Below are 26,038 nucleotides of genomic sequence, written 5' to 3'. Positions count from 1 at the left end.
CCCACTTTCAGTAAGCAAACCCAAAGCAAGAAAGGTGTATCTGAGCTCTACAAACCTCCAGTCCTCAGCACCAAAAAAATTACTTGCATCATCTCTATGTCTTTTCCTCCCAGTCTTAAAAACACTACAGCAGAAGCATCTTCCTCAAAATTTGTAATAACCCTATGAAAGAACAGCTCTGACCAAACCTAGATGAGCTTCTTTTTCACCTCGTCACTCCATCCTCCTAAACCCTCTATGTTGTCTCCTTTCATTGCTTTAAAGATAATTTCTGTGTGGATTGGAATACAAACTTCACAGCTGCACTTGTACTGCTGGGATATATGGGTTAATATTGCGCAGTCCCATTTCTAGACTAACTTGCTCTCAAATTTGGGGAAAGTTGTACAAGTAAACCCATACAACCTGAGAAATCCAGTTTGCAGCATACAGTCATTCCTAAGCTTGGTTACACTGCCACTGTCAGACTTGATCTCAATTATTCCTGAAATGATGAAGCAGAGTCAGGACCATCATTCAGCTCATCACTTTGCTGCATGGGGGACCCCTGCAGCAGGGAGAAATTCCCTTCTTCAGAGAAGGGACACAACCTCCAGCAACAGCACTTTCAGGCTGTGGTTGCTCCTCTCCTGACCAAGCCACTCACACTGCACCTCCCAGCTCCGCACACTGTCCAAATTCACCCCTGCAGAGAAATCCAACAAACTCAGACCTCATAGTTCCTTGTATCTTGATGCTGCATCCAATCCACCACCAGCTGACAGCAGCATGTCTCCGATATTCCTCTCACCTGTGGCTGTGACACCTCATTAGCACAATTCCCACAGCTTGGACAGCACTGGCAAACATTCCCGGTGATGCATTTCAGGGCTGCGATCCCTATTACCTCTCCAGTAACCTCCTGCAGGCCTAAGCACATTCTCTGAACTGGTGTTGGCTACAGCAGCCCCCAAATCCACCAGTACTTCAGGCAATCAGTTATCCATCCCAGCTCAAGCCCCTGCCAGACCCAACTGACCCCTGCCCCAGGGGTTCTCCAGGACTTTCCCCTCCACAAGTACAGGACACATGGAGCAGCAGCTGCCCACAATGCCACAGCTCTTCAGCATGCCAAAGGAAGGGGGAACATGTGACTCTTGGCACAGAAGGCATAAGCAGCCCTGCTTTTCCAGGCACACAGCCTATATCCACCTCTCCATGCTCCCCAAAGTCCCTCCACTATGGAGATCCCCCTTCAATTCCTTCCTACTACTCACAGATCCAGCAGGAGCACTGGCAGCCCCATCTATGCACACAAATCTCTGCCACATGACACCCTCCCTGCCCCACATGTAGGACAGCAAAGGCCTCCACACACACAGACTCATGACCCTCTAACCACACTGAGAGCCTGAGCCTTGCTCCGCATTCCCCATATTTCCTGTGTTTAGACCTGGCAGTGATCCTGACAGCCTCCCTCTCCCCAAAGATTGTCACCTCCCACCCCTTCCCAACCCATCAGCCTCCTTTGCTGACATTCCCAGACCCAGCACATCCCTTACCACCCTCTCAGCCCCACTGGCAGCATTACTGACCAAGCAAGCAACTGGACATCCCATCCTCCAAAACCCCAAGTTCTGCAGGTACCAGCAGGACATCCAACCCCTCAGTACCTCCACCCCACTCACAAGGACACGCAACTGCATCCTCTACTGTAGACACAGACCCAGCAGTCGTGCTCACTTCTGACATCAACACCCACATTCCACACTCGTGTGTGACCCAGACAGCAGTCCTTGGCACTGATTCCCAGGCCTCTTTTCTTTCTCTTCTTCTATTTGCTGTAAACTCATCCCTTCCATGCTCCCACCCCAGCCCCACCTCACCCCTAATACAGTGAGGCCCTGGGCATCCTGCACCTCACCATCACCTTCAGCTCCTTCTGTACCACTTCAATGGCAGTGTTGGCTAACTCCAGTCCCCCACATATCCAGCGAAACCTCTTCCTCTGCATCCACATGAGGACACTTATACCTCATGCAAGTGCACTAAATTATCCGCAGCCCCAACCCACCCCTTCTGCACTCCACAATTCCCATGTGCAGCCCTGCCACACTCCCACATTCTGTGCACTACAGCTCCACTTCCCCCCAAAAACATGTTAGTGTTAGTGCATCCCTGCCTTCCTACATTCCCCATACACATGCTCCCAGCCCCACAGTACCACTGCTTCCCTTCTCCACATAAACATTCCCAGAGCACCCCAGCAACAGGACCTCCAGGCACACTACTCCCTCCCCATGCAGGAGGGAGTCCAAGCCTTGCACCCTTCATCCTCAGCACTTCCCCTTGTGACAGAACAGTGAACCCCACACACACACCCCCACCTGCACTGGGCCCCCACAGCCCCCTCAGCACTGACTCCAGGGCACAAAAGATGACCCAAAAATGAGCCACGACAACACAGCACCACATCCTCCATGTACACATCCCACCAGTAAAAGGGGCTGGCTGCCCCTTCTCCCTCCAGTTCATCCCGCTCCCAGATTCAGAACATCCCAGCAATGGGGCCAACAGTGCCCTCTCCCCCTCCTGTACTCGTGTCTCTCCCTCTCCAGCACACTGCTCACCGTAGCCAGAGAGAGTGGGACAGCACCCCCATGTCCCCACACCCCAGACCCACTGCCACAGAGCCTCCTGTTCTCCAACTCCAGCCCCACAGCCCCAACTCCTCACCCACAGCCCCACAGTTCTCCCTGGCACCAGGACCCCCTTGACCCAGCACTGCCCCACGGCTTCCCTCCCCGTCCTCTCAGTCCTGTGCACCACTGCACAGCCTGGCTCCCCTTCCCCACAGCTCCCAGCACATGGGCTGATCTTCCCCAAACCCACATCTCATGCTCACTGACCCAAAGACCCCAGCACTGCCCAAATCCCACCTCCCTGCACTCTTCTGCCCTGCCCAAATGACCACAGCTCCGTGACCCTGCCCTGCCAAGCACCCTCAGCTCCTGGCACTGCCTGACAAGCAGCAGCTTCCAGCTGCGCTCCCCACACCTCCATAAAGATACCCCACAGCCTTTCCCCACAGATCCCCACTCAGGGTCCCCTGTGCTACCCAAACCCACCTCCCTGTACCCCCCTGCCCTGTCCCCCAGACCCCTGCCCAAAACCCACCTCTCTGTGCCCTCCTGTCCTGCCCCCCAGACCCCAGCACTGCCCCAAACCATTTCCTCGTGCCCCCCTGCCCAAATCCCACCTCCCCGTGCTCCTGCCCTGCTCCAGCACTGCCCAGCGCCGTTTCCTTGGCGGGATGGCCGAGACTGGCAGGGCTCACGGAGCTCACTCAGTCCGGACCCTGCTCAAGCAGGGCCACTCACAGTGGCCTCCGGGGACCGTGTCCAGCCGCATCCCCCCGGCCCGGCCCCAGCCCGCACTCACAGAGCTCGCAGTAGCGGTGGCAGCCCCGGCCCAGCCCCTGCAGGTACCGCTGCAGCACGTCGGTGAGGAGGTCGCAGGCCGAGACCTGCACCGAGTCCCAGCCCAGGGCCTGGCAGATCTGCGCCACCGACACCCGCAGCAGCCAGCGGGAGTAGGTCTCGCACATCCCGCCGGGGCCGGGGGGCCGCGGGAGCTCTCACGCACCGCCCGCCACCGCCGCCATCGCTGCCGCCATCTTGGCGCCGCCCCGCCCCCGGCAGGCAGCGCCGCTCCAGCGCCGAGCGCATCGAGCGGGGCGGGGCGCGGAGCGCGGGAACCCGCCCGGAGCCCTCAGTGCCGCGTCCCGCAGCGCGGAGGGGACACGGCGGGGTCGGCGTCGTGTAAATACATCAGGATCAGTACCCCAGCTTCGCTAAATGTCTCCCACCGCCTGAAGGGAGCTTACAGGAAGGATGTAACAAGACTGTTTACAAGGGCAGGTAGTGACAGGACGAGGCGGAACGGCTTCAAACTGAGAGTGGTGTTAGATGAGATGTGGGGAAGAAATTCTGCACTGTGAGGGTGATGAAACACTGCCACAGGATGCCCAGAGAAGCTGTGATGGCCCACTCGTGGCGGTATTCAAAGTCAGGTTGGATGGGGCTCTGAGCACCCTGGGATAGTGAAAAGTGTGTCTGTCCATGGCAGCGGGTACAAGATGATCTTTAAGGCCCCCTCTAACCCAAACTATCCTGGGATTCTATAATCTCTATAAATAAACTCTCTACCTCTAAATAATTATTTCAGTATATCTCAGAGACAGCTGTCAAGAGGATGGTGCCAGCCTCTTCCAAGTCATGTCCAGTGACAGGATAAAGAGCAATGGCCATAAACAAAACCAGATCACAGGAAGTTTCACCTCATCATGAGGAAGAACATCCTTACACTGAGGGTGCCAGAGCACTGGAACAGGCTGCCCAGGAAGGTTATTTTTCTCCTTTTTAACTTTCCAGCTGGATGGAATGGAACACCAAATTTGCAGCAACGAGGAGAAAGTATTTCTGGGCAAGTTCATTAACTGGGGAAAAAAAACAAAAAAAACAAGCAGGGAGAGGATTGAACTACTGTGGCAAAAAGGATCCAGTAACAAAAATTACAGTAACTGAGTGCTGTAGGAGGCACAAGGAGAAGCAGCAGTTTTTACTCAGTGGTGGCTGTGGAGATACACAAGAGCTAAACTGTAACTCAGTGGTCACCTGTAACTAATCAGAGCACGGAGGACAGAAAGGTAAATAATAGAATAGAATAGAATAGTATTAAAACCTAATTAGTTCAGAAATTAGCACTTTGGTTTATGAGTAGTCTGTTGTATCACAGTCACATCTCACATCTGCAGCCTGAAGAGCAGGACCTGGACCCAGAACCAAGTCCTGAAGCTCCTGGTTTGGTCAACAGCTCAAGGTCCTGAGGGTGGTGCCCCTCAGGGCTCCATACTGGGACCAGGATGAGCTTCTCTGGACAACTTGTGCCAGGGCCTCAGCCCCTTCACAGTAAAGAATTTCTCCCCAATATCCAAACTATCCCTGCCCTCCATCACTTCAAAGCCATAGTCCCTTGTCCTGTTGCTCCATGCCCTTACCCAAAGTCCCTTTCCTGCTCCCCTGGAGCCTCTTCAGATGCTGAAAGGTCTCTCTCGAACCTTCTATTCTCCAGGCTGAAGAAAAGTCAGGGTGTCTCCACAGTAGAGCTGCCCCAGCCCTCTGACATTTACATTTCTATCCACATATTGATCATGCTATAAACTGCATTCTAAATAAGCTCTGTAGTGACTCACCTAATCACATCAGTTAATTTTAAAAATTCAAAAGCTGGTAACAGTAGCAATACAAAATTCAAATATGAGAGATCAGTGTTTATGGGGAATAAAACAGAGAATATAACAGAACTGATAAAGGAGCTTAATAACTTAATAACTTAAGGCCTCATCGAGCAAAAACTGCGGGAGACACAGGTAAGTGGTCCCTGGGCAATAAGTGATCAAGAAACAAGTTGTGAAACTTTGTGATAATGTTACCAGGTGATGTCATGAAGAATGTGTAAGCAGTGGAAATTGTTACCAAAAAAAGAACCCTCTATAAGTGCCATATAAGTAAAACCCTATATAAATGCCTTGTATACTCAATAAAATTGGCTTCTGATCTCGACTCTGATGTCCCCATCTCTCAATTGCTGGGTAGATATTCTAGCTCTGTGATGCAGACGTTATTCCAGTCTCCTTCAGCCCACAGTATCTGTCAAAGTAGGTCACTTTCAGGTGAAGCAAAAAAATCTCTTCCACTCTTCAAAAGAAGCATTCACTTACATGTTTCATATGGAAAATAAATTGAAAATGTAGCACACAGACTTTTAAAAAATAAAGTTTCAAAGCACACCCAAGCCCAATCCAGATATTTAGACTCCAAGAGCATTTTCTCCACAGACAACCAAAAGGATCTGTTTCATGGAGGTGGTTTATTGTAAGAATTTACAGATTTCTGGGGCTTTTCCACTTCTTCACAAGATAACAGAGCAGTCTTGTTAACACAGACACAGGCAGGCTAAACCACATATGCTCAGAAGAGCTCCTCTTCACCTGTAAGGAAAATTGAAACAAATGAAAACCCTCTCATCTGTTTATGTATTTCTTTTAAACTGTTATCTTCCCTAATTTGAACACTTCATTAATATTCCTTACCCTCCCCCAAACTATTCATCAAATCTATTTTTTTCTTACATTTTAAATTTCAAAATTTTCCTTACATTTTAGATTTTGAATATGTTCATGTTAATACAGAAACCTCTTTAGGTATGTCTTACATACAGACATTTTTAAGTAATCATATTCAGTCAGGCCACTATGCAAAAATTCAAACAATAATTGTGAATTAATCCAGTAATAGAGAAAAAAAACCCCACAGAAAATTATAACTCATATAGGATTATGCTCCCATGGACATACTTTCCTTAAAATTACTGAAAATTAAGAATTCTTTGTCTAGACAGATTCACACTAGAAATGTCCAATTTAACAGCTCTTTAAGAAGAAAAATTTCTGTCTGACCAAGACCACTCAATTTTGACTTTCTCATCTGACTTTATATTTTCTGTGTTAATTCATTTTAAAACACAATCCAGTTTCTATGAGATAACTTTACCTCTTGGATACGGCTGAACCGCTTTTCCCGATTAATCCCTGGTTATGGTATTATGAGAAAAAACAAAACAAGCAGGTTAGGAAGCAACTCATGCAAATTCAGGCAAAACTCTGAATGGATTTATGACCACAAATGTATTGTGAGGAGCACAATACAGCACCGAAATAATATAAAGTACATATTCCAGGCATTCTGTAAATACACAGGATATGAACACATGTATTTCCATACAGAGCACAAATTTTTAACTGTTACAGTAATACACATGAGCTACATGCAGTTACAAATTGTGGTCTAAGCCCACACATTTGTAACCTGCAGCACACACCTGCACAAAACCTCAGGCTCAGGCAAACAAGCAAAATACTGAACTTCAAGTAAAATACATATTCTGTAACAACAGATTCTGGAAATGCCCTCCTTGCAAGTCCACCCCCAAACTCTCAGCTTCTGAACACATCATTTATCTAAAAGCATTTCAGTCATGACATTCCCCCACTCAACACTACTGGGCTACTTGATAAAGCAAGGTAGGAAACATCCAGGTAAAAGGGACAAGGGGGGAAATCCACCAAAGGCCAGAAAGGAGGAAAACCCTCACCTCTCCAGGCAAGGATGCGTGGTGAGGCTGAAGATCTATTTTACCAACTTTTAAACTGTATCTGCTCAGAAAAAACTGCCAAACTTCGCTCTGGTTAGTAGAACTGCGCAAGCTGAAAAGCTTGGGAGCCATGCCAGGGACTGCCTTCCCTCTGGTTTTAGGGCATACAATCCCAAACCTTGCCCGTTACCCTGGCAAAAAAACAGCACATGACTGCAACAGCTCTGACTGCATGTTCCTACAAATACTCACAGAGCAGCAGCACCAGAGATGATCTCAATAAGCTCCTTGGTGATGACGGCTTGACGGGTGCGGTTGAACGTCAAGGTCAGCTTGTCAATCATCTCGGCTGGAAAAAGGCAAGATTGGAGTTTTAACACAGAATGAGTGAATAAATGGAGATAAAGAGAAGGTGTATGGGCAGAATATCCAAGTAAATATCTGCAAATATCCAACAATACCACTGCAAATATCAAGAGCCTTGGCGCACCTGACATTTTTTCCCTACAGGTAATATTACCAGGAAACAATCTAGAAACCTGAGAATTCAGCTTGTCAGTTAAACATCTGCAGAACAGCTGGCAGACTTGTAAACAGGTATGACATAGCTTATTGTAACATAACACAAGCACACATCATTTGCTTTGAAATCAGATTTCACTGTCAATTAACTACATTATTATTATTATTTTCTTCAAGTTGTGGCAAAAGGAGACAGATTTTTCTGGGTTTTTTTTTTTTCAATTATTTTGAAACACAGAAATTATCACCTCTTTCTCTCAAGCTGGTCATCAGAGCCATGCCTACCATTCCAGGCAGCCCAACTGTACATCACATCAGCTTCACACAATCACCAGTATCCTGCCAAGGAATACTCATATATTCTCTACTTGCTCCATGACAGGTAGTATTTAACTATTGTTTAAGCTTCCCCACATTTAAATTGTGCTGCACTAATTCTATTTGGTGCATGGGTTGGTACAGATTTATGAAAATTCAGGAAATCCTCAGAGCAGCCACATGAGAGGAGCATAGAAAATATTTAGCCATTACAAGATTAGTTTAGTATTTCATATGTCTTTTAAATAATCTGTTATTTCAGTTCCAGTCCGAGGCTCGTTTCTTGACAGCAATCCCTCGTCCTAGGGACTAAATACCATTCACATTTGAAACAGAATCTCAGTTGAACTGGCTCAAAAAAACGACTCAAAGTGGAATTAAGATAAGAAATAGATGACTTCTGAAGCCAAGAATTACACAAAGGGAGGTCAGCACTTTCCTGCTGAACAACTGAAGTCCTGGAAAACCCAGGGAGTAGCTTACAAGCATTCTTGCTGGCATTGTCCATGGCAGTCATTCTGGCACTCTGCTCACTGGTGGTGGATTCTTTCAGGGAGTAGTACAGAATGTTTGCTAGTGTGAACTCCTGGTAATTTCTCAGCACATCAGCATCAATATCATCATAGATACTTAGGCTCTCTGCAAAACACGGAAGAGCAGGCTTAGAGACATCCAAGATTTATTACTTCCAGGAAAACACAGTTGTGGATGCTAGCTCTGGAGCAAGCTGCAGGGAGCCTGCAGAAACTGCAGGCCGCATAGCTTCTCAGTCCTGCCTGAGAGCTATCCTGAGAAATTCATGGGAGGATTTGAAAACAATCCTCAGAGACAGAAAACAGCCGTGCCAGGTGCTGTTTGTCTGTCCCGTGTTTTCTTTGCAAGAGAAAGTCAGAGGGTGTTGTTCACTACTGACCAATGATGGTGATGTAGCAGTTTACTAACCAATAAGAGTTTCCTTTCTGTACTTTCCACGAACCAGTCTATAAAACAAGGCTGAAGCAATAAACTAGGGAATTCTCCTGTTCTGACTCCATGAGAGTCTGTGTTGTCTCTTCCCAGCCGTTCCTTAATAGAGCGACACACAGTGACATGGAGAAGATTACTTGGCTGGGCTGTTTCAATACTTAAGGCAGCACAGAGGAACTTCCTGCACATACGATGTGCACCTTCAGAATCTCTATGCTAGTTATAATTCTGTTAACTATTTTATGTGTTTTAATTCAATTTAATAATAGGAAAGTCAGGCCAAAGGAAAACACATTATTGCCTCAGTATGATTAATCTTTTCAAACAATGCTGCAGAAACATTCTGGGGTATTTTTAGTGAGCAGTGAAGTCACTCACTACTCAGGCTGTTCAGTGCTGAAAATTTTGGAACTGACAGAGTTGACGTACACACAATTCTTGCTTGAGACAGAATCTCAAACCAGATTTATATCACGTTTCCTTTTAACCTCCTTGTCCCACAGTACCTTTGTAAGCCAGCCTTGGACTGACCTTGGCCAAGATAAAACCATCTGTTAAATTTATGATACAAGTGTCATAATAATAAGTTTTAATACCATATTCCCTTTTTCAGAGTACTTTTCTTGTGATTTATCACTGCATGTAACTGGTGGTTTCTAGCTCCCTACTTACCAGAACTAGCCACAGTTTCAAAGGAAAAGATTGGTTTCTCATCGGTCTTGTAAGAGATGACAGACCTGTAAAAAAAGAGCAAAATAGACTGTCCAGTTCAACTAACTCTAAACTGAATGGTTCAAATTACAATAGACAACTTCTGGATTTCCCATGCCACCAAGTTTTGTGATAATCCTGATGAAAAGATCTTGGATATCACCTGAAAATAATGATGTGCTGATTGCAAATATAACAGCATTCACTATATATATATACACAAGTCAAAAGGGAGTTCCAACCACAGCTACTAGAAAAAACAGCCCAGTCCTTCACACACAATAAAATCAACAAGTGAACATGCCAAATCACAGCCAGTTCTCATATAACTTTATCAGGGCAATATGCTCTTTGAAGCATTCTGCCAAGTATTTTTCCAGTGAAGTTTCAGTTCAACCTTACCTGAACCGATTGTAGATGACAGAGCCTTCATCAAATTCAAACCCAGAGTTTAACAGCTCTAAAGCAATGACTGAAGCATCTCCAAAGCTTGGAGGTCTCCGTCCCACTTCTTTGAATGTCAGCAGGAAATAGTTGCTGTGTGTTCTGCAGAAAAAAAAACAAACCTGTGTTAGAACCAAGTGGATGTGCTAAAGTACAAAAAAAGGCAGCAAGACTGATTCACTAGAAGTAACTGACTGGAAAGAGTGTTCAGAACTAAACATTTTATTGAATTAGGGTCAGAAAGAAACTTTGCCTTTAGTTAAATTATGATAGCTTCACAATACACACATGTGTAACAGCACCAGTTGCCAGCTTTCAGACTTTTATTTCAAGAAAATAATAGTGCTGTGCAGCAGTTTCCCAAATTGTGAGATTACCAAAACCACTTCTAGAATATTTGCAGATTTTTTTTTACAGGAACTTGAATTTAGCACAGTTCCCTTAAATGCAATTTCCTGTCAATGAAGGAATCAATAGACAATCAATAGAAGATTGTCAAACAATCTTCTAAACAGCCTTGAAATTTCTACCACAGAAAACAAACAAAACTCCAAACTAAACTCTTTTGCAGCGTGAGTTTTGGGCCTCATCCTTTTTACCTTTGAAGCAGGCCTCTGATCTTGTCACCTACTCCAACCACCATAACCTCTTTCCCTGCATTTGAGAGGTTGGTAATTTCGTTCTTCAAGGTTTTAGCAATGGATGTATGGATAGCACCACACAAGCCTCGGTCAGAGGACACACCAATAAGGAGATGCTTCTTCTTGTCCTCAGGTGCCTTTATTTCTGCTTTCTCATAAAGAGCTGGAAAAAAAAAAAATTACATTTTTCAAGGGTGCCAAAAAAAGAAAGTAAGTCATAAAAAGTGCTCTGAATTATTCTAACTAAAACCACTTATAAAAGGGCTCCAAATCTCAGCCAGATTAATTTTATCTCCTTTGCAATTGTTCCAAGTTTGCACATGGTCAGACCAGATGTGAGCAATAAACAATTCACAACTCTGATCAGATGTCACTCAGAGAAGTTCACTATGGAAATTCTTTTGGAAACAGACTACTGGAAGGTTAAAAAGCCTTGGCATTTTATCACCACTATGAAAACCTCCTCTTCTGCTCCCCCATGACTAAGTGCAAGAACTTTCTCTCACACAGAGCTCCTGTTCCATAGACTCTCGCAGGCTTCAGCTCCCTCTCAGCTCTTGCATATTTGGCTGCAGAAACCATCTTCATGGACTTGGTGATCTTCTGGATGTTCTTGATGGACTTCAAACGCCTGGTGACTGCAAGGTTAAGAGTTGAAGGTCATGGACTGTACTGGGCATAATGACTCAAACCCAAACAACAAAATGCCAGTAAGAGCCATACAAAAATATTTTGCCATGTTTTTCAAAGAAGAAGAAATAAACAAACAGCACACAAATAAACCTCAAAAAAGGTCTCAGTATTTACAATAAGAATAAGAACGTGGCTAACGCAAATTCATCTTTACAACAGAGATATTATTTCCTTCAGACACTACAGTCATTTAATATTTATCCTAACATGAAGTCTATTTACTATTCTCTTTGCTTTCACTTCTACCTGTTTCTGCAAATTCGACAACTGAGGTATAATGTCATCTTTACAGATGACAGAGGAAACAAACAAAAATATCCCCATAGTGTGAAGACAGAAAAAAATTCCTCCTCTGTTTAAACTGTGGTAAAATGACATTTATAAAAACACTAATGGAAAAAGAAACCAAAACATAAACCAAAAACCACAGACAAGCACAGTTCCTAGGCAATATCCCTATATAAGAGCTATGAGGAACGGCTTAAGGAAGCATTATCACACTAAAACCATTCAGTCAATCCTTTTTCCCCCAAATGCTGCATAAAAACACAAGGAAATAAACACAGGAGAAACTAAGTTAATTCTTAGATGTGAGCAGAAATCTGGTTTAGAACATATGAATAAAAAATATTTTAAAAATATATTTGAGTATAACTATAAAAAGACACCTGAATTACTGCCAAAACCACTTCAAGCAATTCCTTTTCTGAAGGACATTTGTTTAATGTAATTAGCACTGCAGGCCTATATATCATTGCTATGTATCAGAATAATTTTACCCAACAGAGGCTAAACAGAATTATATTTTAACATATGGCTTTCCTGCAACATTTTTCATCTCTCAAGATCAGACAAAACCTTTACTTACTGTCTTTTAGCGTTGCCATATTCCTGACTTGGCCCCTGAAAAGGAATGCAGGAGAAATTAGGATAATCCACTATCTCTCCAGCAAACCAACACCTGCCAAGGGCAAATCCCTTTCAGAGTGATGAAAATTCAAAGATTTGCTGTTTCTTAAAAAACATCTCTGGCAGAGACAAGCCACGCTGACCTGTGGCCTGTAGGCACACCTTCATCCTTCCCTCATCTAAGACCTCTGAGATCATCAAGTCCAACCTATGGCCAAACACCACCTTATGAACTAAACCACGGCACTGAGTGCCACATCCAATCTTTCTTTAGACACCTCCAGGGACGGTGACTCCACCACCTCCCTGGGCAGCCCATTCCAATGCCTAATCACGCTTTCTGTGAGGAAATTGCTCCTAATGTACAACATAAACCTATGTCCTCGTGTCCCGCCGCTGGCTCCTGGCAGAAGAGGCCAACTCCCACCTGACTGCACTCTCCTGTCAGGGAGTTGTGGAGTGGTAAAGTCACCCCGAGTCTCCTTTTCTGCAGGCTGAGCTACCCCAGCTCCCTCGGTCATTCTTCAGAGGACTTGGGGGGCAGATCCCTGCCCAGCTCCACTGCCCTTCTCCGGACTCGCTCCAGCACCTCAATGTCCTTCCTGAACTGAGGGGCCCCGCAGCGGCCCCAGACTCGAGGCGGCGCCTCAGCAGTGCCGAGTACAGTGAAAAGCTAAATGCAATATCCACCGCCTTGGGTAATGGCACGGAGCAAACGAGGGCATTGGAAGGGCAAACAGAAATAAAAACAATCATTTTAAACAAAGCTTCATACAATGCAATTAGTTTCTAAAGACTATTAAAACGAAGCTGAGGAGGCCGTACCATTTCCTGGCCAGAGCAAGGTCTCCTGCCATGTACAAACCTGTCCTTTAACCCTTGCCTGTCCCATTCACCCATCCCGGCCGAGCTCTCCCACCCACCGAGGACAGACCCTCCATCCCTGCGGGACCCCGCTGCCCTCATCGCCCGGTGCCCGTTCCGCCGCCACCCCTCAGAGCCCGCAGCCCCTCACGGGCCGCCCGGGGCTGCGACCCCGCCGCCCCCCGGCGCCGCACGGCCGAAGGAAGCCATCCCCCCTCACTCCGCAGAGCCGCCCCAGCCATCGGGACGCGCTCCCCCGTCCCCACAGCGCCCGTCCCAGCCCGTGCCGATACCATTGCGGCTGGACCAGAGCGACCGCGGCGCCCCGGGCGAACATGGCGGCGCCTCCACCACAGCCCCGCTGAAGGTCAGCGCGCCCGCAGCGCGCCTGCGCCGCCCCGCCGGGATCCGCTTCCAGGGCGCCGCCGCCATTTCCGGAGGAGGCGGGATCCGGAGCGGCACCGGCTCGGGAGCGGAATCGGGATCGGGACGGGACCGGCGTCATGGGGAAGTCGGATTTCCTCAGCCCCAAGGCGATCGCCAACCGCATCAAGTCCAAGGGGCTGCAGAAGCTGCGTTGGTATTGCCAGATGTGCCAGAAGCAGTGCCGCGATGAGGTAACTGGCGGCGCGCTGGGATGGGGGGGGGGGTGTCCCCTGTGCTTCGGGTGGCTCGGATCTCCGGCTAAGGATCCCCCATCCCGGTTCTCCTGGGGACAGGTCCCCTTGCTTGGGGTCAGCTCTTGTGACAGCTCCGAGCTCATGGAATCACAGGATGGTTTGGGTTGGGAGGACCTTAAAGATCACCCACTTCCAACCCCTCTGCCATGTGCAGGGACACCTTCCACCATCCCGGGTTATTAAACATTTTAAACAAAGCTTCATACAATGCAATTAGTTTCTAAAGACTATTAAAACGAAGCTGAGGAGGCCGTACCATTTCCTGGCCAGAGCAAGGTCTCCTGCCATGTACAAACCTGTCCTTTAACCCTTGCCTGTCCCATTCACCCATCCCAAGGCACGTCTAGCTTGTCCTTGAACACTTCCAGTTTCTCTGGGCAACCTGTGCCAGGGCCTCACCACCCTCACAGGGAATAATTTCTTCCTATTTTATCTTCCCAGTGCTGTTGAAGGGAGCATTGTAGGAACTGTGATCACTGGATTTTATCTGTAGGATTTTAATACTCTCTTAATCTATGAGTGTTGCAAATTGAGACAAAGACAAGCAAAGTATTTATTTTTACTTTATAGAATGGCTTCAAGTGTCACTGCATGTCTGAGTCCCACCAGAGGCAGTTGCTGCTGGCTTCTGAAAATCCTCAGCAATTCATGGATTACTTCTCTGAGTAAGTTTTCTGTATGTTCTTACCCAGATCTTCATCCCTGTGTCAGGTCTGCACAGCCACACCCCTAAGACCCAATAATGTCCCACTGAAGACACTTTATTGTGATACATGTTAATGTTGGCTCTTTTTGTAATTGAAAATTTAGGCAATGCCACCTTTAAACTTTAGGTAAGATATTTCAGGAAGCCATAATTTTAGTCAAATTTGACAGTTTTGTCTCGTGTTTTAAACATGTTTGAAGTCCCTCTGTGTTACAAATACATCACCTTTCTGTCCCTGCTGAGTGACTGCCCCACACACACGAGCTAAAAGAGCCATAACAGAGAGAACAAGTCAGGGAGGGACTGACATCTCCCAGCTTCTCCCAGGCCTTTGTCCAGCTGACCTACGTGAGAGCTGGGATGACTGGAGCTGTCTTCAACAGGAGTCTGAAGTGAGGCTTTATTCTGCAGCCCTGAAATTAGCAGGGAGATGAGTGATCCATCTGCCCCATCCACCCCTCTGCCCTTTGTCCTGCCCTGTGCTCTGTGTCAGTCAGTCTGGGAAGACATCTGGTAACATAACACTAGTAATTAGTGGGAAGTGTTGAGATTCCTTTGCTCCATTTTATCCCTTTGAGAGGCTGTTACTCTCTTGGAGATTTAAGGTGTGTGCATGTATCATATTGTGTTTCTTCCTGCATTTAGTCCTGCCCTAGTGAAAAAGGGAAATGTGTCGGAATAGCATCATACTCAGCTCAGAAGAATAATCATCAGGTTTATACTGCAGATGTTTAATTGTTGATGACAAGAGAAAATTGCTTCCTAGTGGTTAAAGTTTTACTAAAAATACTTTTTTTTTTTATTCCCTAAGGGAATTCCGAAATGATTTCCTTGAATTGCTCAGGAGGCGATTTGGTAAATATTTTGCTGTTTGTTTGCTTGTTTTAGTGTCTTTTGTTGGTTCAGTAATAATAATAATCATAATCATAATCTGCATTTTAGGAACAAAGAGAGTTCACAATAATATTGTGTACAATGAATACATCAGCCATCGAGAGCACATCCACATGAATGCCACACAATGGGAAACACTGACTGATTTTACAAAATGGCTGGGGAGAGAAGGTGAGTCTGCCTGCTCAGGTTGGGAAGTCTTAATATTATTGGGCAATTGAATTCCTGATAACTGATCAGTAAATATTTATGTTAGTTATTTTCCTTTCTTCCCCTCCTGTATATATGTATATACATGTATTTCTGTGCTAACCTTTAGGAGTTTTCTAATGAAAAATGTCAGAAGTCTGATATAAGTACATCAGTTGTGAGCATTTCCTTGTTTCATCTGCTGGTCTGTATTTACTGGATGTATTGCTGAACTCTAAATCAACTTCCAGCAGTTGCCATTTAAAAATTAAGAACTAGGACATCCCTTAATTTCCACATCTGAGGTGACAAGAAGCAAGCAGTCATTTTCATTCCTGGCCTAGTGGAAGGGTTAAAGCTGGAGATCTGCAGATTTGTGTTTACTGGGAAGAAGAGAGATTAAATGGCACTGTGGTGACAGAAAGTTTGCTTTGGCTCTGGGTGCCCCTGTTCTGCAGGATACATCCAGCAGTTACAGAGTGTTTGCTCTGAAGTCACGCTAGCCAGAGTCAGTAATGATAGCACAGCACTGCAATATTTTCTTTAGTGTGTATCAATTATACATGTTTTCTGTCTTCTTCCTTGTTAAAACAGTAAGAAGGAAACGTTTTCTTCAATAAGGAAAGTATTGTAAAGCACTTCATGCACTTTGTGACATACACTGGCTTGTGTTCAAACAGATCTGGGTAGCTGAGGGCCAGGAACACGTGGTGCAGATTCAAATTCAAAGTCAGCTTTAGCAGCCCAGTAAGGGGCGTGTTGTCTCTGGTAAAGTATCTGCATTGCTACAGTGAACATGGACTAAAAATGATCTTGATATTGTTAATATTAATCTTTGTCTTGCCTTGATTTTTTTAGGTCTTTGCAAGGTTGATGAGACTCCTAAAGGCTGGTACATTCAGTACATCGACAGGGACCCAGAGACCATTCGCAGGCAGCAAGAACAAGAGAGGAAGAAGAAACAGGACCTTGATGATGAAGAAAAAACCGCTAAATTCATTGAACAACAAGTTAGAAGAGGTTTGGAGGGGAAAGAACTGGTGAGGAAAATTGCACTGTGTGTGAGCCTTCATTGTGGTTAAGTAAACTGGGGAATTTGATGCTGCTACATTCCTTGCACTGCTATTTCCTTTGCTTCCTAATTTGCAGTTATGTTGTACCCAGCTAGCAGTAGTACTAAGGAAGTAATATTTACGGCTCTTCAAGGGATTAGTGATTTAAAAATCACCTTTGAATTTAGGAAGGGGGAGCAAACAATCCATTAACCTGCATTAAATGTCTTAATTTATGGTATTTCACAGCTAATAGAGCTGCAGATAACAAGTGCTTTGTACACTGAGGAGGCTGAGATAAATAACCAGGGGCATCTGGCATAACCAAGTTCACATAGTAAAAAGTTCTATTTTGGTGGTGCTGGCTTGGTTATTTGGGATCTGTTTATTTGGCATCATTTCATGATCTCCATACATGTTATTGCCTGGGGCTGGAACCTCCCATATGATCCTGGGTATTGATGGGTACATTTAAATGCTGTTGTAAACAATTACCTGCTTCTTAATTTAAAACTAATTGAAATTTAAATGGTCTGAGCCTTGGGTGCTTAAAAATTGGAAAGATACCAGAATTTTCTTCTTTGAGTTTGTCCAGAAACCAGTCAGATCATGTTGGTTCAGATAGAGAAAACTGCTGAAGCAAGACCACTTACTTGCCTTTTATGATGGAATTGAGCAAGTTTAGCATTTCTGTTAATTGGAGAATTTTGCACAGAAACCTGTAATGAGATGATGTTTTCAATTTTAGTATTTTACAAATCAAGCCAGGTTGAATATTACAACTGCTGTCTGTAAAACTGAGCTAAGCAATGATCACCAAAAAATGATATCTTGACTTAGTTTTCTTTTTGATTCTTCAAATGTGCTTTGTGTTTTTTTGGCAGGAAATGCCAGTCTATACTGAATTGAACAGAGAAAACGAAGAAGAGAAAGGTAATCAGATTTTGATGGATGTAATTTTCAAGAACCTACTGGAGCTGATTTTGTGATTCTGATGAAATCAGCATTGAAGCCTGCTTAGTGCTTCATAAAGTGCTTTGAGATCAGTTATAAAGAGCACTGGAATATGGAAATGCAGAGTGTTCTGTATTACAAAGTTTGATTTATCGTAAAAACTAAGCCAAAATATAGATTAGTAAATAATTTCAAATTTATGATTTATCCTATTTGCAGATGTTAAAAATTGTTAACATCCTTCAATGCAGTTATTTTTAAAGATAGAAATAGAGTAATGTCTCTTTATTTTTTAGTTACATTTAATTTAAACAAAGGAGCAAGTACTTCAGTCGCAGCATCTTCTAAAACAAGGTGAGAAAAGAATTTAAGGCCAACCCTTACTGTTACAAAGCACTTCTGTGACAATGGTATTTGTGTGAACAGGAAGGTCTGTCTTTCCCAAAATACTTGGAGTCTAATCTCTCATCCTCTCTTGATATTCAGAATGGGCTACTAGGTGACTTCATGGTTTGTTTTGTATTTAAAATGGATGAGTGGGTGTATCTTAAGTGTGAGCTGTGAGGAGCCTTCTTGAATTCTCTGTGCTTCATGGCAGATGCCCATAAAGTAATAGGCAGTTACAGGTTCCTCCATGGAGGGTGGGAAAGGGATCCAGCCAAAGCACTTGCAGGGATGCAATCTAGTCCCAGCTACCTTCTATGAATGGATATTCCTGACTTGTTAATTTTGGTTCCTAAAAGGTTTGATTGCCTTGTATGATTGGAGACAATGTTTTCTCTGGTCATTCTTTAAGCAGCTAAATCTGTCTGATTTCTGGTTTCTGAGCTCTGTTTTCTTCCTAGAGCTCTGGGATTTAATTGTCATCATGTAACCACAAGCAATTCAGGAAAAAAAGGGATCAATAATGCAAATAGTACTGACTTACAGCAGTCTGTGGAACTGTTTGATGAGCAGTGCATCTTCTCATGTGAGGCAATATTGTAATTAAATGTATTGCAGGTAAAAGAAAGCTTTCCCCTCATCATATTCAGCTCTTAGATAAGGTATCTGATGGGATATATGCCAGGCAGAAAATGAGACAGTAAAGCAGTTCTTTGCAATAATAGATACAGATTGCAGGCTTTGAGGAAAACTTGTTAATTATCCCTAAGCATCAAGTTGTGCTTAAGACAATTCTGAAACTTAATTGAGACTCTCACTTGAATAGTTTCAGTGAGGAATACTTCAGGTCCTTGCTAAAATTTTGCGAAATGTGAAATCATATATCAAGTAGTCTCATTTCTTCATGGCATACACTAAATACTTATCTGTAAACTTTGAAATGATAGTGTAGCAACTTCACAGCTAGATATGTTAGTCCTCTTAAATATGTACACTGCAGTTGTTATGTTTTAATTGTATGTTGCCCTTCATGGGATGTTTGTTTAGGTACATGCTATTTGATTTATGATTTAATGTGCTATTTTTTTCTCAAACTCTATGATTATTCAGACTTCCTCTGAAATACAGTTTTTCTCTTAAAGTTGCATCCACTGCAACTCCTGTATCTTCATTCCCATGGGATATCTTCCCTGTGGGACTATACCTAACATCCTCACCACAGGCAGAACATGCAGTTTGTGCTAAGGCAATATTAATTATTGCATCACTGTTCACCTCTGAGCAGCTGCCTTCATCTTTTGAGTTGAATCAATACCCAATTTTTTTTTTTCTGTGTTCAATGTCTGTTAGAAAAATGGCTGAACTGAAGCTGCCTCTGAGCAGTTCTCACTTTACCTAGATGTTCCATCATCCCCAAGATGTAATTTTTTGTGATGCTTGCTCTTTATTTTCCACAATTCTTAGGCTGTTTGCCTATTTTGAATATGGTTGTGAGGGTGACATTTATTTGCTGGGTGTGGAGCTCTTGTCTGCAGATTCTGGGTGTTTTCTCCCATTGCCAGATAGGCTCCGTGTCTCTGTCTGAAAGGAATTCTGGATATCTGCCATGTCTGAGTTCCTCTGTCCAGGTGGTTTCTCTAAAGTTTGTCCTTTCAAATTTGAAAACCTTATTTGCAGACCAGCTGTTGTCTTCTTCACTGAACTCAAGTCCTTGATCAACTATTTTCTTGTGCTGTGGTGAACTGGTCATGGGACTGTGTCCATTCTGCTGGACTGCCAGCAGTGCCCCTCAGTGGACATGGAGTTTGCACCCCAAGGAGATCACTTCTAGAGGAGGAGGTGTGCAGGGTCTGGAAGGGGACTGTCACAGCTGAAATCCAGCAGACCAGCAGGCCTTTTTGCACAGCCAGTTCTTCAAATGCATCTTGCTAGTGGGAAAAAAATGTAAGATCTGCTGTGAAAGAACCAATGTACTTTTCCAGCAGTGTCCTTGGACAGAATGCACTGAAGATGGTGGAGGGGGCAGTTAAAAGAAAAGAAGCAGCTCACAGCTCTGGCCAAACCAAAGAGAAAAAGAAGAAATCTGCACTGGATGAGATCATGGAGGTAATAATCATGTGGGATCTGTTTCTGTGTGCCCCTGTGCCTGTGACAATTCAATTCACCAGGGTATCCCTTTGAAGTGACCTCAGACCTTCTGTTCATATGGAAGACATTCAGTGTCCAACTTTCACATCTTACCAGGAAAAATAATTTCATTTCCCCATAAAACTGGTTTCATTCCCTCATAAAACTGGCTGCTCAACTCTGCCTTGTCCCCAGATGGCTGAGGTGCTGGAAGTAAAGGAATACAGATTTTGCAAGAGAAGGAAATACCTAGAAACACTTGCCAAAAAAAAAAAAAAATACAAATCACCATTTTAGCATAAGTTCCTGGATTCATCTAATCAATTTTTATGAGGCAAGACTATAATGACTTACTGTTATTTAGGGTTTGGGGATCGTTTTTGTTCCCCACATTAGATAGGGCTGGATAATTGGTTGAAAGCTGTTCAAAGGCATAGGAAAGCTGCAGTGGAAGGAGGAAGTAATTGGTGACTATTTGTTGTTTTTCTTCAGCTTGAAGAGGAGAAGAAAAGAACATCTCGAAGAGACTACTGGTTACAGCCTGTAAGTGACTTAAAAATTATTATTGTACCAAATACAGGCAATTCTGCATTTCTAGCCATTGTTGATTACTATAAAGATCAGAAGCAGATTGCAAACTAAATTCACACTTATTTTCCCTTTCCTGCTCTTGACCTATTGTGGGCTGTCACATTGGATTGTGAATTCAAGTGTAACTGTATTTGTCAAAAAAACCCAAAAAAATTGAGAGATGCTACTTTGAGCTAATAAGATGACAATATACACAAATTTCAGAAAGGCACATCTTTACTATTGTTGCTTCCTTGACTGTGCTGTACTATTAATTTAGATTGTAGAGTTGTTTGCACATTTTGGTACTTCATTTTATTTTTCTCTCCTTTCAAATCTCCCAGGAGATCGTTGTAAAAATAGTAACGAAAAAGCTTGGGGAGAAGTACCACAAGAAGAAGGCAGTTGTTAAGGTAAGGTGGGACATGGGGAACATGTGGCATTGGTTTGGCTTTTCTGGAATTATATGACTTGGGAAAATTTGTTTCATTATACAGGTTGTTCAGCCTTAAGACAACATGATTGAGGACTGAAATGTCACCTCACCTGTATTGGGACTTACTCTGGACAGGCAGTGAACCTCTGAATTGGTTTCATGTCATTTATTCAGTGATCCTTTCTTAAGCATGGTTTTGTCCTGTTTAGTTTGTCCCTATTAGCACATCCATCTTGGAGAATATTCCCTGAGTCAATGGGATGTGACCAAAAGCGGTGCATTTGGGTTTTAACCTAAGACTAATCAGTTCTGCACTGATATTTAAGCTGCGGGATCTCATTTGCACATAAAATCTCCAGGCTAGAGCCTTTGCATATTGCTGGTTTTGAAAATGCAGAATTGCAGTGTCACAACAAACAAAGTTTGTTAACTTTGAAATGTAAATTTAGAGAAAAATGTTCGGTTTTTCTGATTGGCCTCTGCCTTTCACAACAGGAAGTGATTGACAAATACACAGCAGTTGTGAAGGTGATTGACTCTGGGGACAAGCTGAAGCTTGATCAGACACATCTAGAAACTGTAATACCAGCACCAGGTACGGCTGTTTTCTTCTGGTTTTGCCTTCTGCCTCTGCAAAACTTACCTTTCAGTTCTTTTAAACTATAATTCATCCACTTGAAAGTACCATAACCTCTCCTGAGAAGACAGGCTAAGAGAGCTGGCGTTGTTCAGCCTGGAAAAGGGAAGTTGCTGTGAGGACCTTAGAGCACCTTCAAATACTTAAAGGGGGTTTATAAGAAAGATGGGGGCAAACATTTTACAGAAGTCTGGAACTCTGCTGTGTAACTCTTTTGCTATTTTTCTTTCAGGCAAGAAAGTGATGGTATTAAATGGTGGGTACAGAGGAAATGAAGGCATTTTGGAATCCATCAATGAGAAGAGGTTTTCAGTGACAATAACCATTGACTCGGTAAGTATCAAACATTGCAAGCTCTTGTTTGCAGACAGCTTTCAATCTGTACATGGAGAGCTTTCACAAAGAACCATGGTATCCTTAATCCTGCTTTACAGGTGGGATTTGTGGTGTGCAAAGTTCTGTGGACAGCCCTCACCTATCAACAGCCACATATTCTCACCTATCACAGGCTAATTTTTTGCTGTTTGCAGAGAATCTTCAGAAATATGCTAGGGAGCTAAATTTAGTGAGTTTTGGGCCTGAAAGAGATTTGTAAAATATTTTGTGTGTTTATTTGGAACATAGCTGTTGTGGTACTGTTTTGTGGGAAGGTAAAAAAATTAGAACATGCAAGGATGTGAATTTTCTCCTGCCTTTTCCAGACTGCATGTGGGGCTTTATATGTTCATTTCTGATCTCGGTTATGGTTAACAACCAGTCCATGCCAACATGTCTGTGTGGCTCTTTTTTTGTTCTGCTCTGCAAAACCAATCTTTAAACTAATTGATGAAGCATAGAGGTACTGACTTTGGCTCAAAGTCAAACTTCTTAAATACAGCTTGCAAGAGGGAGCACTGTTATATCCCATTCAAGGAACGGTGTCTTGGTCTGAAAATACAGGTTTCTGTTAAGGAAGGCAGAAACTTCTCTTGAAATGGAAAAATGTAAACCACCACCCCACCCCCCTGAATTACTATAATCTGGAAATCAAGAGGCTTTCAAGCAAAGATATGGGAATAGGAATTACAGTTCCTTACTAGGAAAATTAAAATAAATATGAAGTAGTACAAACTAAAAAAACGAGGAGAAAAAAAAACACTGACTCTGTTGGTCACCTGACCAAAAAAACACCTGACACCCTGTTGGTCAGTAGCAGTCTGATTAAATGGTGGCTGCAGTCCTCCTGGAGTGACAGTTGTGGTTCTGTTGAAGCAATGACGCTGTAGAAGGGTGTAGTTTTCCTCTGAAGGTACAGTGGTGGTGTAGATGGGTCCTGTCTTCCTCTGGGAATCTAGTGGAGCAAGGCTGCCTGTGGTGTTCTAAATTCCAGATTTTGTCCAGGTAGGAATGATAGGATCCTCTCTGGGTGGAGCATCTCACAATGGGATGATGTCATTTTATCAGTCATGCAGTGAGACCCAATGGCCCATTAACAGAAGATATCCCCCTGGAAAGAGGATGGGTCTGAAAGAGATAAAGAACACTGCCCCCCCTGGTTTTAGTAGCTGGCCCATTAACAGAAGGTGTCCCCCTAAGATATGAGGGATGGGTCATAGAAGAGATAAAGAACGTTTCCCGCCTGGTTTTAATAGATGATAATAGAATACATACTTTTGGTTGCATCTGCATTGAAACCCAGGACAAAGAGCTGCACAAACTCAACCCACACTGGGTTCTGGAGGATTTGGGAAGACGCTGTGCAGATGCCCTGATGACAGGAGGAACTTTGGTATTAAAAGTGAAAGGATTTCTGGGATGGTGTTGAGGCCCTGTCACATTCTCTGGTCAGGCTGAAAATTATGTATCAAGGAACCTTGTGTTATGAACAAATCCCCTGTACTCTCCTACTATAAACTCCCTGTTGGGAATTCAAGAAACAAGCAATTTTATGTTATATTTTTTTTTCTGTAATTATCCAGGGACCTCTTAAAGGGCGCAGAGTAGAAGATATCCAGTATGAAGATGTTTCCAAACTCGCCTGAGGTGCTAAATCATGCGTCAGAGAAGATTTTGGTTCTCAAAACCTTCTTTCTGAAATCTTTCAGGCAGACATAAGACTCTACCATGTCAGGGTTTTAATTGTGTGCGTGTGTATATGTATTTATAATGTATATAGACATGAACAACAGCAAACTTGATTTATTTAAAGATAGCTATGAATTTGTTACATAAATGTTTATGGAAATCCTATGGAAATTTTTCATTTAATTTTATATCAACCTTATAGTATTTGCTTCAATTTCCTTTTGTAAAATGTAGCAGAGAGCTGCAAAGTGGAGTATGTGGGCAGGTCCTGAAGGGAGAATTACCTACAGGGAGGTAGTGTGTGATGGAACTAGTGGAGTTTAAGCAACACACTTCTCAATCCAGAGCCAAAATGGACTTCAGGGTGCAGGAACAAAGCAAGGGATTAAGGGAATAGTAGGAAGATACCAGTGCTGCAAGGGATTGTTTCCTGTAAGAATGGTCTGATTTATTAAGTGCAGTCACCAGTTTATTTTTGATCAGCACATCAGTGATAGTAGGATGCAAGTCATTGCTCCTCCAGCAGGTTTATCAGGGCTCCTGATAATACTGATATGGAATTTATCTTCATATGGACTCCTTATGGAGCTGCACCATGGATGTGACTTGTGGCATGTTTTGGGATGCCAGCTGAAGCTTGTGCAGATATGAATTGGGGGTTGCTCTTTCGGTTTTCCAAAGCCTTTTCCTTTCCTCCATTGTTGTTCTGCTACATGAGTAATGTTACTTGTGCAAAATGATATAGCACTATTTGTTTTATTTTTTTAAAAGTGTCACATTTTGTACAACGTTTAATTTCTAAGGCACTTCAGGAATAAACAGAGACCTTTCTTAGGCTAGTGTGTTTCTTACCAACCTTTCCAATGCGTGAAGCAGCTGTTGATTTAATCCCACCAAAGAGCACAGTGAAGTGCTGGGTTGGTGCACCACATTATTTGGGTAATAAAAAAAACATGTGCGTGGTCCTGGGCCATAAAACCCATTACCTGAAGGTTGTGTGTCTCTGGAACCTTTTCCCTTTCCTTGCTTCAAAAGGTCTTGTTACTTTGTGGTTTCCAGGGGAAACCTGCAGAAAACTGGAATTCTCCAGAGGTTTAATGAAATAGCTGCTGTCTCAGGTAGCCTGGAACATCTCGCACAGGACATCAGCTGTCTTTTCAAGCATAAAATGTCTAGAGTTAGGAGATCTGGAGGCAGAGAACACTTGTCTGTAAATTCAGTCTCTGTGCAACCTGTGCTGTGTGAACAGCACTGCCCACTCCCAGAGAAGAGGTAGTGAGAGAGAGAATGTTTGTAGGAGGGTAATGAGGGCAAGTGACAGCAGCTTCTGCATCACTGAAAATAATTACACTTGACATTCTGCAACCTGAAGAATTAGAGTAAATATAGTAGACAAGTTGTAAGTTGCATAGAGAAGACCAGAGAATGGTAACTCACTGCTTGGTTGAACTGCTGCTACAGGAGGTTGTGGAGGCCAGAACTGATGGGTGAGTTGAAAGAAGCAATAAATGATTTGTAGGAAGTAGCTGACACTTCTGAGAGGAACTTTAAAAGACATTTCAAAGCCACATTGATACTGACACAGCTGAAAAAAAGATCCTGTACCAGCTTTTAGTGCCTAAGTGAAGAAAACTGAAGTTGAGAAGGGCAAGGAGACTGCTTGAGTTCCTTTCCTAGATTAGGTCTGCTGAAAAGGATAAGGCCAATGTGTTTTAATAAGGTGTTTTAAAAGCAGGGTTTTGAATCCAGCTTTTGGTATACACACAGGTATATTTGTTTCACTACTAATCTCATTCATTGCTGAATGCTCCTGAAAAGTAAGTGATCTTTTGGGAGCTAAGCCCCCTGGAAGGGAAACTTTTAGTACTGAAGATTATTTCTATATAGTGTGAATGTTTCCTACGTGGAAAGATTTGTATCTGCATGAAGCCGCATTCTGATTTTGAATTTTCACAAAAAGGCTGGAAGCTGTCTGAGACTCATCTAATTAATTTCTTGCCAATATAGCAACAACAATTACTTCAAGGACCCTCCTCACCACTGGTTAATCCATCTTTAAATACTGGAGACTGCTTATGATACC

At 43.6% G+C, this 26,038-nt stretch overlaps 3 protein-coding genes across 5 annotated transcripts in view; 1 reads left to right on the top strand and 2 right to left on the bottom strand.

Annotated features, from left to right (window-relative positions):
• Positions 1-3,670, bottom strand: part of LOC131573115 (transcription initiation factor TFIID subunit 3) — a 111,862-nt gene extending 108,192 nt beyond the window's left edge. The window contains exon 1 of the mRNA XM_058826717.1: positions 3,421-3,670. Within this exon, the coding sequence (XP_058682700.1) occupies positions 3,421-3,586 (166 nt within the window). The 5' untranslated portion in view covers positions 3,587-3,670. The remainder of the gene's footprint in view (positions 1-3,420) is intronic.
• Positions 3,671-5,891: 2,221 nt separating this feature from the next.
• Positions 5,892-13,642, bottom strand: LOC131592940 (ATP synthase subunit gamma, mitochondrial). Of its 2 annotated transcripts, XM_058864888.1 has the most exons (10): positions 13,556-13,642; positions 12,358-12,392; positions 11,303-11,434; positions 10,755-10,959; positions 10,114-10,257; positions 9,673-9,737; positions 8,518-8,673; positions 7,447-7,543; positions 6,594-6,631; positions 5,892-6,031 (listed from the first exon to the last, which is right to left on the bottom strand). In XM_058864888.1, exons 1-9 carry the CDS (start codon positions 13,597-13,599, stop codon positions 6,625-6,627), a joined length of 885 nt encoding a protein of 294 aa, XP_058720871.1. In that variant the 5' UTR covers positions 13,600-13,642; the 3' UTR covers positions 5,892-6,031; positions 6,594-6,624. The 2 variants fall into 2 exon arrangements, with proteins under 2 accessions (XP_058720871.1, XP_058720872.1); XM_058864889.1 differs by lacking the exon at positions 6,594-6,631.
• A 59-nt stretch (positions 13,643-13,701) lies between these two features.
• Positions 13,702-26,033, top strand: LOC131592939 (DNA/RNA-binding protein KIN17). Of its 2 annotated transcripts, none has more exons than XM_058864887.1 (13): positions 13,702-13,879; positions 14,513-14,607; positions 15,460-15,503; positions 15,591-15,713; positions 16,590-16,771; positions 17,668-17,716; positions 18,034-18,091; positions 20,107-20,227; positions 20,741-20,791; positions 21,163-21,231; positions 21,750-21,849; positions 22,124-22,224; positions 23,850-26,033. In XM_058864887.1, exons 1-13 carry the CDS (start codon positions 13,766-13,768, stop codon positions 23,910-23,912), a joined length of 1,170 nt encoding a protein of 389 aa, XP_058720870.1. In that variant the 5' UTR covers positions 13,702-13,765; the 3' UTR covers positions 23,913-26,033. The 2 variants fall into 2 exon arrangements, with proteins under 2 accessions (XP_058720870.1, XP_058720869.1); XM_058864886.1 differs by having other exon boundaries at positions 20,104-20,227.
• The last annotated feature ends 5 nt before the right edge of the window (positions 26,034-26,038 follow it).

This window comes from Poecile atricapillus, chromosome Z (genome assembly GCF_030490865.1).
Source record: "Poecile atricapillus isolate bPoeAtr1 chromosome Z, bPoeAtr1.hap1, whole genome shotgun sequence".
In the NCBI taxonomy this organism is placed as follows: Eukaryota; Metazoa; Chordata; class Aves; order Passeriformes; family Paridae; genus Poecile; species Poecile atricapillus.
This window is presented reverse-complemented; position numbering and strand designations above follow the sequence as displayed.

Bases quoted from the DNA above. Each gene is read 5' to 3' on its own strand.
- LOC131592940 (XM_058864888.1), bottom strand. From the start codon at position 13,599: ATGTTCGCCCGGGGCGCCGCGGTCGCTCTGGTCCAGCCGCAATG. The intron at 10,258-10,754 runs GTAAAAAGGATG...TTTTTTCTGCAG, and splicing joins ATCAGAGGCCTGCTTCAAAG to AACACACAGCAACTATTTCC. The intron at 9,738-10,113 runs GTAAGGTTGAAC...CTTTTTTTACAG, and splicing joins GTCATCTACAATCGGTTCAG to GTCTGTCATCTCTTACAAGA.
- LOC131592939 (XM_058864886.1), top strand. From the start codon at position 13,766: ATGGGGAAGTCGGATTTCCTCAGCCCCAAGGCGATCGCCAACCGCATC. The intron at 15,714-16,589 runs GTGAGTCTGCCT...TGATTTTTTTAG, and splicing joins AAAATGGCTGGGGAGAGAAG to GTCTTTGCAAGGTTGATGAG. The intron at 18,092-20,103 runs GTGAGAAAAGAA...GTACTTTTCCAG, and splicing joins GCAGCATCTTCTAAAACAAG to CAGTGTCCTTGGACAGAATG.